At 42.1% G+C, this 12022-nt stretch overlaps 1 protein-coding gene across 1 annotated transcript in view; it reads left to right on the top strand.

The window, feature by feature from the left end:
* The window catches only part of SGPL1 (sphingosine-1-phosphate lyase 1), a 70137-nt gene that overhangs the window by 37274 nt on the left and 20841 nt on the right, over positions 1 to 12022 (top strand). Inside the window, exons 6-8 of the mRNA XM_068258302.1 lie at positions 2648 to 2776; positions 8344 to 8432; positions 10065 to 10173. Coding sequence (XP_068114403.1) covers positions 2648 to 2776; positions 8344 to 8432; positions 10065 to 10173 — 327 coding nt within the window. The remainder of the gene's footprint in view (positions 1 to 2647; positions 2777 to 8343; positions 8433 to 10064; positions 10174 to 12022) is intronic.

The raw sequence follows: 12022 nt of genomic DNA, 5'->3' as shown, positions 1-12022 counted from the left end.
TTATTTGCATAAGCACATCTTCTTCTACATCACTGGTGTCCAACTTTATGTGTATAAAAAGGACAAATCTGTTTCAGGCTACATGATGGAGGGCCGACTACAATAAGCCAGTACTAATGGTTTGCATAAAATGTATAGATCAAAAGAACTGAGATAATAAGTGGATTTGCTAGTCCCCAGTCCCAAAGAAAAAAAAAAAATCTTAATCTGGCAGCATTTTCTTCAAAATGGAGGCCGATCTCGCAAGGCTTCTTCCATCTTGCTGCGTTCCACTGTGCGGCCACCAGAGCTGCAGTGCGGGCACAGGACGGCTGGCAGGGGCTGGAGGAAGCACCACATAAGTGGATTTTTTTATTTTTGGATGTCCTCGGATGTATCCTTTAAAGAGACTCCGTAACAAAAATTGCATCCTGTTTTTTATCATCCTACAAGTTCCAAAAGCTATTCTAATGTGTTCTGGCTTACTGCAGCACGTTCTACTATCACCATCTCTGTAATAAATCAACTTATCTCTCTCTTGTCAGACTTGTCAGGCCTGTGTCTGGAAGGCTGCCAAGTTCTTCAGTGTTGTGGTTCTGTGATGCATCTCCCCCATCCAGGCCCCTCTCTGCACACTGCCTGTGTATTATTTAGATTAGAGCAGCTTCTCTCTTCTCTCTTATTTTTTACAAGCTGGATAAATCCTCCTCTGAGCTGGCTGGGCTTTCACATACTGAGGAATTACATACAGGCACAGCTGTCTGCACTCTGCAGGAAGAAACAGCCTGACACTTCAGTGGAAGATGGCTGCAGGGGGAAAGAAACACACAAATGATCTCTTGAGATTAAAAAGGAAGGCTGTTTACAGCCTGCTTGTGTATGGATGTATTTTCTATGTGTGGACATACTGTACATCAACCTACTTCCTGTTTTGGTGGCCATTTTGTTTGTTTATAAACAAACTTTTTAAAACTGTTTTTAACCACTTTTAATGCGGCGAGGAGCGGCGAAATTGTGACAGAGGGTAATAGGAGATGATCCCTAACGCACTTGTATGTTTACTTTTGTGCGATTTTAACAATACAGATTCTCTTTAAAGAGTGACTATATTGACATAAAGTATAACGCAGTTAATTATTCAGGATACCCACTTTAATCCTAATTTTCTATATACTATAGATCTAAATCTATATACTGCTTTATGTTGATCGGTATCCCCTCCGTAGCAGTGATGCTTAGCCTAGGCTGATAGGATATGCTTAATTTTCACCCCTAGATCATTTTGAGACCAGATATATTTTGTACTGGCTTTAGAACACTAAAGATATTTCCACCTGTGACAAATTTCAGAATGTAAATCAGGATGAGAATATTGGAATGGAATGTTGTATTAAAAAAATACATTAATTACACTCTTTTCTCTACAGTTCCTCTTCAATATTTTGTTGTGTAATACAATCTAGCAGGTGCCCCAGATGTCGGTGCCCTTCTCTTAGGTGGTCCATTGTGTTACATAATACTGTATAGTACAGTACTTGGTTGGTCACTATTGTAGTGCACACTACAGTTCCCAGGTGTAACTTCCTGCCCATTCCTTCTAGCTCCATAGGGCTGCTTGGCAGAGCCAAAGAGCTGTGGTGGTGTAATGTTGTGGCAAAGCACAGTTATTCAATACACTTATCGCCTGGTTTCTCTAGGCTTCCTGCACACTGCAAATCTGTTTTCCCTGAATACGTTCAACAGAAAAACGGATCAAAAAATGCAGCATGCAGTAAAGATTAAAAATCGGAATCGGATGTAAAAAGCGGAATCTCATGCAATGTGCAAGGAGCCTAAGGATTGTTTACAGTACAAACTTAAGTTTAAAGGTTGGGGAATAAGGTCACCTGCATTGAGAACACACTTCACAAAATTAAGTAGTTCTAGATTTATTTACACATTTTCTCACTGAAGGTAATTTGCATACTATCACAATCACTCAATCTCCAGTTCGGAAAACGTTTTGCTAAACTTATTGCGATTCAATATGACTCAGATGAGGGTAGCAAATTTTTTTTTTATAGCTGTTTAATAGACCATTTAATAAGTTCAGACCAGATCTGCATGATCAGTTATGTTCTTGAGCCTTAGGGTTGGCTCACAAGGATGGTTGAACTAGCAGATAACGTTTGATTTTTCCAAGCATCTACAGTGATCATTTGTCACATTGCCACTGAATGGTGACGTTCACGGTTATAGTGCAGTAGACTGAGGCATCATATACATGTTGCAAATGGCTAGCACCCATTTAGACATAACTGTATCCATGCTTGAAGGCCTAAGTGCCATTCTACTGGCAGTACTAAATGCCTGCAAACACTTGATAGTTCCACCGGCGCATTTGACAGGCGTCAACCGTCGATGTAAATTAGCTTTTTAGTAAATTTAACATACAGTTGTAGATATCATTGGTACTGACTGAAGTAAATGTATGCAGCATTGGGATTCATGACAGCAGGTAAGAAGTAGGATAGCAGTTTAGCAGCCAATGGTAGACTCTGATTTGCATTTTTCTTTTGCCTGAAAAGGTACCATTTGTTTATATCTGATTTTATACAGCATTTAATCTACTGTAGTATTTGTGTATCCCTTCTTGCTGCTGTTCCAATGCATTTGTTTTGCTTTTTAGGTGTATGGAGAATTTGCCTGGAGCAATCCCTTACACCCAGATATCTTCCCTGGTGTCCGTAAAATGGAAGCAGAAGTAGTTCGCATGGCATGCACACTCTTCCATGGAAGCCCCCAGTCATGTGGAACTGTAAGTTTTTTACACTTGTGTATAAGTCACTCTGATCTACTGTACATGTAATCACAATTCTGAAGTCATGTGAAACCACTTCCTGTTCAGCCGAGGCTGCTTGTCCTATTGTGAACCTGATGACTCACAACAGTTCTGAATCTTATTAGGCACAAGGAAAAAAAAACCCAGATGAACAATCCTTTATGGTGTCTGTCCTGGAATCTTAAAGGTTTTTTTTATTCTGCTGGGAAAGAAATATTGTGTGCTTGCTGAAACATGAGCATTTCTAATTATGCTATAAAAAGTTTCATTGTGAATTGAAGAACTTGTTTTGTGCTACACTGCTAGCTGTAACTCTGGTTCTTAAAGTGGAATTCTAGTTAACCCTTCTGTATTGTAGACACACATCGTCTGGATTAGGTTAGGGACTATGGTAGTCATAAAAATAAATCCGCCATCTGTATCTAGGTGACAGAGTTGCGATGTGATCCATTGTGGATCATATCAGCAAATTTGTTGGCCCAGGGTTTGCCAGAAATGGGTGGAGTTCAGGGGATGTCACTGTCTGTTGTCTGACATGCTGTCATCTTCACAACCTCCCCAGCTAGATAAACCCCTCTCTGATCAAATCTGCCCTTACACTGCACTCTGGTTTTAGCATGAAATCTATTGGACATTGTCCTAGAGCTGCCACCCCTGTGGTACAGACACGTACACTGGGGGAGGGGGGGGGGGGGCACAGGCCTGGGTCCGTTGGTCATCAGGATATCAAATGCCTTTACTAGCGTGTAGCATGCCGATCGATCCTTCGGTAATCAGCAACTTCGGGAGAAGTCATACGTGCGTGGGTTTATTGTGTCATTCCAGCAGTCACCACAGCCTCCTGCGCATGTGCGGTTCGGATTTTAAAGTGGATCCGAGATAAACTTTTACTCATTGCATAGTTGTTCCTTTCATATAGTTTACAGGGCATTCCTCAAGCCAAATACTTTTTTTTGTTTCTTGTTTGTTTTTAATACTCAAATTCCCTATAAACTAAACAAGCCTCGCCCACAGCTCCTTCTGTGCCTTGGCACTCTTTGAGCTCCCATAAGCCCTTGCTACATTGCTCTGTCTGGGCAGGAGGATGAGGTGTTACTAGCCACAGATTTTAGAGGCAGAGGGGATTGAGCTGAGGGCTGGATATGCTATCCGCTTGCCTGTGTAATGTGACAAGTAGAACATGGCCACTGTCATTGTATCACAGGAAGAAATAATCTGTAGCTGAAGATGTTTGCAGCTAGATTTGCCGTGCAAACTATGTAAATTTAGATAAGATGTATAGACAAGTTACTTGTTATAGTTAGTTTTTCAGCTCGGATCCGCTTTAAAGAACCGCGCAGGAGGCTTAAGGTGACAGGCGCGCACACGTGCGACTTCTCCTGAAGTTGCCAATTACCAGAGCAGCCAGCAGGACCGGGAGGAGGAATAAAAGAGGATGCCAGAGGACCTTGTGGGCTTCGGGGCTAGAGGAAGCCCCAGGTAAGTCCTAATTCTGTTTTCTAATTACAGCTTAGGGTCTCTTAAAAAATGATTAGGTGGCCATATTGCTGTATCTATTCTATCCAATAAAATTATCTGATTGAAAGATTGATTGACCCGCAAAATCTAATAATGTATGGGCACCTTTTTTGTTTTGTTAGTGAGTGGATATCTCCTGCATAGACCAGAGTAGTTATAAAATATTTTTATTACCTGTAAGCCCCAGAGTCCAGCTTCAATTATTTCTGGCATGTGCTGCAAATGCAGCTGTGGGCTTCAGGGCACGACTGAGCAACTGCTGTTACAGTTCCTGATCTGCAATCAAACAGGAAGGAGGCTAAAAGTCATCAGTGCTTTGTGCTTACATATCTGTGCAAATGCTCTTACTCAATAGATGAGATCAGCATGCAGACACATCCAGCTGTCTCACAATGGCTAGTCGACTGCCCTTTAACACTCCACAAAGGATTTTGTGTAGCAATTGCGCACTGGTCATGTGAACCGTAAATCAATCCATAAGTAAACAAGTCTGTTGCTATATCACTGGCATGCTTGTTACACAACAGCTTCTGTATAAACACACATCTAGCTATAATTTATGGTTGTTTCTTTCTACCTTTAGTGCTCTCTGAATATGACCAATTAAATATGTATCACTTTTTGCAGCTGGAAGTGATGCTGTTATAATTTTTGACTGATTTCTTAAGCAAAACACATGCATGAAAAAGGGTCTTGAGGAAAATTGGGCGCCCAATTTTGGCTAGTTGAATCACGAAAAAAATTACTGAAATTCTAGTGTAAATTTCCGTAGAGAAATGTTGGTAAATGATACCGATATTCTACTGCAACTTAACCTAACACTATACTCACACAGAACGTCTCTTACAGAATCCTAACCTCAACCGCCTCACCACCACGCCTAACTCTTAATATGCCTTCACGCCTAAACCTTAAACCCCCCACGTCTAACGTTACCCCCCCCCCCAACCTTTAACCGTCAAGCCACCGCATTAAAGACTTACTGCTAGAGCCTCTTAACTGTTCCAGGACCTTTTCAAGCGTCACTCACCCCCGCCGCTGTGCATGCGTGTTCGCCCCCCCCCCCCCCTTCCGCTCTTGCTCGTCGTGATACAGAGATCTGTGATTGGGGAAGAGAACAATTGTTCCCCTAACAAATTGCAATGCCTGGAATGAATGGACATGACCCCCGATCATGGCCCATATCTATTCATAATACAGGAAGAATAAAAAGAAACCAGGATAGTGTTAGCAGTGTCATCTAGTGGCGACAAAGTAAGAATACACACACCCGATACATTTTATAATTAAAATTAATATAATCCCTTCCGCTTCCAACGTCCCGTCTTCCCCTCCCCCCCCCCCCCTTTCCCAAACACTTGTGTAAAAACACAAAAAAACATAAATAGTTGTAATAGGGACATCATTTAAACGTAGGTTTTAATTACGGTAGCATGTTTTATTTTAAAACTATATAATGGCTGAAAACTGATAAATTATTTTTTTCCCCATTTTTATTTTTTGTATTATTCCCGTATGAAATGCATTTAGAATATAATTCATAGAAAAATGTATTACCCAAAGAAAGCATAATTAGTGGGAAAAGGTATAGATCATTTTGTTGTGATAAGTAGTAATAAAGGTATTGGCAAATAAGAGGAGTGCTAACAGGTGAAAATTGCTCTGGTCCCTTGGGGTAAAAAAACCCTTGGATGTGAAGTGGGGAACATGCCCCCCCCCCCCCCCCCCCCCACATCTAACTTTAACCAATTACTATAATATTAGTATTAACTAGTTCAGCCTAACTGGACGAGCATGTTCGTCCAGATACGCTCTGCTGCTGCTGCGCGTGCTTCTGCCGCTAGAACCCCCCCCCCCCCCCCGATCAGTGAATGGGAATATAGTTCCCATTCACCGATCTATGTCCCCCGCAGAAAAAACGTCGATCTCTCATCAGAGACCGCCATCTTTCTGGCCCAAAAAAAAAGATTGTTTGCATACACCCACATACATTTTTTTTTTTTTTTTTATTAAAGGACAACTAGAGGTATATGGAGGCTACCATGCTTGTTTCCTTTTAAGCAATACCAGTTGCCTGGCAGCCCTGCTGATCCTCTGCCTCTAATACTATTAGCCATAGCCCCTGAACAAGCATGCAGCAGATCAAGTGTTTATGACATTATTGTCAGATCTGACAGATTAGCTGCTTTTTAGATGCTTGTTTCTGGTGTTAAGACACTTCTGCAGCCAAACAGACCAGCAAGGCTGCCAAGCAACTGGTATTGTTTAAAAGGAAATAAACATGGCAGCCTCCATAGTCTTCTCACTTCAGTTGCCCTTTAAACAATTACATTATTTTACATTTAAAATTAGCTGTTTCCCTCCCACGCCAAAAATTACAATTAAAAAAAAACAAACAACATAAATAGTTACCTAAGGGTCTGAACTTTTTTTAAATATGCATGTCAAGAGAGTATATTATATTTTAAATTATAAGCTTGTAAATAGTGATGGACGCAAATTAAAAAAAATTACCTTTATTTCTAAATAAAATATCGGCGCCATAAATTGTGATAGGGACATCATTTAAACGGTGTAATAACTTGGGCAAATAAAACACATGAGTTTTAATTACGGTAGGATATATTAATTTCAAAATATAATAGGCAAAAACTGAAAAATAATAAAAAAAAAAATTACATTTCTTTCTTAATCTTCCTGTTAAAATGGATTTAGAAAAAAATAATTCTTAGCAAAATGTACCACCCAAAGAAAGCCTAATTAGTGGCGGAAAAAATGAGATATAGATCAATTAATTGTGATAAGTAGTGCTAAAGTTATTGGCGAATGATTGGGAGGTCAAGGTTGCTCGGATGCATGAGGTTTTCGACACTGGGGCTGAACCCGTTAATTGCAGCTATACTGTGACATTTCAGCGCCTGTGCCTCCCTATGTATAGAGGACATCCCAATTTATTATGGCACCTATGATGGCACCCAAGTTTCTGCTGATAATGGGTGCTAAAATGGGGGGGGGGGTCTGTTTAATCCTTCCAATGTCTAACTTAAAAGGACAGTTGAAGTGAGAGTGGTATGGCGGCTGCCACATTTATTACCTTTTAAAAAATACCAGTTGTCCGAAACGCTCACCTAAAACAAGCATGTGGCAAGTCCAGTCAGACACCAATAAAATAGTTGATCAGCATGCCTGTTCAGGGTTTGTGCTAAAACTATTAGACTCAGAGGGTCAGCAGGCTACTTGCATTGTTTAAAAGGAAATAAATTGTACATGTTGGGAAATCTCAGTTGGAAGTCTTTGATCAGGAGCACGGTGGTAACAGCGTTCAATATCACAAGGACCAATGGACCTCCGGCCTGTGTCTCTTCCCCCACCCTCCCAAAGTGTAAACTGTCCCCCTGTTCTTGTGTGCTGTGTTTTAAAATCTCCCCTGTCTGCTGGTGCAATTCCTGGTCTCCTCTGCCATCACCACGATGGCTTGTACCATGTGACCTCACACAAATGCCTGGTCCCACGTGGAGCAGGCGGGCATTTTTACATTTGGGGGGCAGGCAGGCGGCGGTGCTAGGTCGAGTTCTGATAGCTTTCATGCTGAAATCTATTGGAAATTGGTCTGCGGTGAATGGGCAGGCAACCGATCCCTCTGATTAGGTCTCATGATCAATCTACCCATTGCCTGATGTATGAGCACCTTAACTGTAACCCAAATTAGACACTAACCCTTATCAACTCAAGTCTCATCTCCTCTTATGGTGCAGAATTTAGTCACTTGGGGCTGATAGCTGAACAGCGCTGCCCAAATTGACCCCTCAGTGCGTAAATACCACACAAATGGTCACCATCAGGAGTTACAGATATATATTTCCCATACCATAGAGTACTGTATCTTGAATGGCACATCTTTGGCATAAAGATAGAGGTGTTAGAACTCCACATTGGCAGTTAGTTCCTGAAAATTGAACAGGGTGACATTATATTCTCAAGGTTGTGGAACCTTATTCAAATTTTGTTTTGTTTTTTTCATTTAGGTTACATCCGGAGGTACAGAAAGTATCCTAATGGCCTGCAAAGCGTACAGAGATTTGGCCTTCGAGAGAGGAATTAAGTACCCAGAAATGTATGTTCCATACATGCTTTATATTGGCTGTGTTGCTTACTGGCACAGTTTCATTGCATTGTGGAGTCTTGTTGCCTGGCAAGAGTGTTTTTGTTTTTTTTTGTTTTTTTTTCATGAAGTTTAGTTTGCATAGTCATTTTGGGGCTAGGCAGGGGAGCGTGGAGTACTGCTGGGTGTGTGTGGGGGCGGCGTAAGATTTTTGACAGCCTCTTTCTCCCCCTACCTCAGGATTGGTCTCTGTTGCAGCTCCGCCTACCTTCAATCAAGAGGGACAGAGGACTGGGGTAGTCTTTGTCATACCTCCCAACTTTTTGGTATGAGAAAGAGGGACACTTTAGGACGCTCGCCTGTCCCACCTCTTACCACGCCCCTCCACACCCCTCGCCATGCATATGTTAAAGAATTCAGAATAAAAATATATGCAGTTTTATCATTCAAAACACCATAGTCCTTTCCATTATCAATATCATTCATTTTTTTTTCTTCATTTTTTAACATTTGAAAACCATATACATTTAATTTATGGGAATAAAGTTTAGTCAAACATATTTTTCAGTAGAAAAATACATATCTTAACACAGATCTGTACATCAGTCTTGAAAGAGGGACACTTATGGAAGGACAGGGGGATTTGGTTCCTGAAAGAGGAACAGTTGGGAGCTATGCCCGTATATTTACCTGTTTCTTTCCATCCCCTTATCGGTGTGCTTGTCATGTGATATCACCCCTGGGGATGGATGTGTAAAGGTGGCCACTAATGATACAATTTGGTGAACGATCGATTACAAACGATTCTTTGTATGAACATTCGTAAATTATCTTTTGGGACCACTAATGGACGATCAAACCGAAATTCGGATCCATTTCATTAATCGGATTGGTTAGGAGATTTTTGTCCATTAGTGGTCCCAAACGATCATTTACGATCATTCATACAAAGAATTGTTGCAGTCTATCGTTAAGCAAATTGTATCATTAGTGGGCACCTAAAGACCGCGTCAGAGACTTGCCAAAGGAGCAGGTAAATATACAGATAGTCCTGTTTCTCTGTGCCTCGGCACTAACCATTGTCTTGGGACACCAAAGTAATACTATATATGGCCGTGTATAGATCTTCCCTTCCCTGGATCCCATCATGCCATGATGAGGCATTGTAAAGGGTTTAGTCAATGAGTGTTTGTGCTATTTGTGTCACATGCACACACCTGCTGTGGGAATTGTTCAAAATACCCTCTCATAGTGTGCAATGCATTTTATACAATATAACCCATGTGCCCTGTATAAATGTTCTAGGGCCAATTTAGGGGAAGCCAATTAACTTATCTGTATGTTTTTGGGATGTGGGAGGAAACTGCAGTGCTCGGAGGAATCCCATACAGACACTGGGAAAACATACAAATTCCATGCAGATGGTGCCCTCCCTAGGATTCAAACCTAGAACCCAGCGCTGCTGCGGGAGTGCTAACCACTACACCAGCGTACTGCCACATTGACCAGTGTATGGCAAGCCAATAATCCGTCTTCAGATCACTGAATACTTCCCAAGAATACAGTGCAATTTAGTACTGTGCTTAAATGATACTATGGTAAAGCATGCAAGCACTAACACATGAGCATCTTCTTGTATTACAGCATTGCCCCAGTTACTGCCCATGCAGCGTTTGATAAAGCAGCTCATTATTTTGGAATGAAGCTAGTGCACATTGCCTTGGACAAGAAGACTATGAAAGTTGATGTGAAGGTAAATATGCTGGAATGCTGTGATCTCATGTTTTCAGGTGTACAGAGACAGCAGTTAGTTATACTATTGTCCAAGCCAATCAGTCATGAGCTCTCTCTCAAAGCTAGGTAATCTAAATTTAAAATAAAAAAAATGGTTTAAAAGTTTCATGAAAGGGACCATAGTTTAGGTGTATTAGGTGTATTACTCTAGGATTCATCTGGGCATGCAGAGGTGCACGGGAAGTGACAGTGCATTATGGGATCTTTTCTAATGAAGGACATTCAGCAGATGTTGGGTGTATGGCTCTCAGGCTCGCTTTGAATTGACAAATGAAGGTTCTCCTGTGCTGGAAATAACTAATGGAGAATTCCATGAAGAATTAAAGAAGTTTCGCTCAAGTTATATTAGTTATTGCAGTCCATTTTCTAAGTTATTTTTCTCCATTACTTAGATTGGTTTGAAAGATCACTTTAATGTTTTTTTTTCTAAAGAGTAAGTGTGTCTTCCTCTCAGTTTAAATGGCCTGCCAGAAGGCATTTCTAACTCTTAACAAAGACATGCAAGTTTCTCTGCCAGTCAAGAGATCGGTCTCTGCAGAGTAATTTTACAGCATACCTTGAGGCTCTGTTTCAACTACAGCGGAGAGTGGCTATATTTTTGGCCGCTCTCCGTTTATCGAGTGAACTCATGGTTAGGAGCCGTTCACACTTGTCACACTGCATCCAATCCGCGGGATCTGAAGCAGTAAGCAGACCGCACCTCTGTGCAGTCCACAATAATCCCGGTCTGGCGGGTGGTGGAGCGCATCTGCCCCGGGCTCCAGTTGCATCACTGTAGACAAGCAGAGCGGACATTATACTTATATAAGTGTAGTGGGAACTGAGCCTGAGGCTTCTTTTAAATTACATAATGCTTGCAGGAACCGATTTCCTGCAAGTGTTATGATCTGCGGCATGGACGTCAGGATTACGTGGTGCGACGCTGATAAGAGGCGGTACGCAGTTTTAGAGGCTGCGCCTGTGGGAGGATTTTTTTAAATAACAGTTTCGCTATATGCCCAAGCTAGCCTAGCACTTCGCTAGCTAATTATGTTCCCCAAGCCCCCCGGCAACCACCTAAACCCCCCCCCCCCCCGATCGCCGCCGGTAATATTTACCCCTCTGCGATCCCGCTAGAGCCGCAGCTTCACTGTCACTATGGTGACGATCGGACATGACGTCATACGCAGTCCCAATCCTCCCCATAGCGAAGCCTGGAGCTGATTGGGAGGCTGCGCCATCGCGGGATCCCTGGAGGATACGTATAACGGAGGTGATCGGGGGCGATCGGTGGGGACCGGAGTCGCTTGGGGGACATAATTAGCTAGCGAAATGCTAGCTGAAGCATATTGCACAACTTTTATTTTAAAAAATCCTCCCGGGGCCATGCGATCCCCTGCGGCGGCTAGCCCAACACTGTGTCGAGCTTTCCGCCAGGGAGGTTAAAAGCTCCCGTGTGCGTCAAACCACCACGCACCCAATTGCAGCGTCGGATGTGAACGGTAAAATGAAAATCTATGGACTTTCATTTTTAGCTTGGTAGCAAGAATCGTCAGCACACCAATCTTCAACGCACATATTTGTTTATTGTGCTAGTTTCCACACGATACACCAACAATTGTTTCGGGGGCAACACAGGGTCCCCCTTTATCAAGTCATGTGGTTACATTTTAGCTTAACGCAAAGTATTGACTTTGCATTAAGACGCCAGAAATTAACTCTGATGTGAAAGAGCCGTAAGGCCTGGCTGGTCTCCTGCCACCTTCTAAGTCCTTATGCACCAATCTCCACCTCAGTCTTCACCCTTTGTGGCACGTCGTTGCTCAGCC

The sequence above is a fragment of the Hyperolius riggenbachi genome, chromosome 10 (genome assembly GCF_040937935.1).
Source record: "Hyperolius riggenbachi isolate aHypRig1 chromosome 10, aHypRig1.pri, whole genome shotgun sequence".
NCBI classification, from domain to species: domain Eukaryota; kingdom Metazoa; phylum Chordata; class Amphibia; order Anura; family Hyperoliidae; genus Hyperolius; species Hyperolius riggenbachi.
Note: the sequence above shows the minus strand (reverse complement) of the source record. Positions and strands in the feature narration are given on the sequence as shown.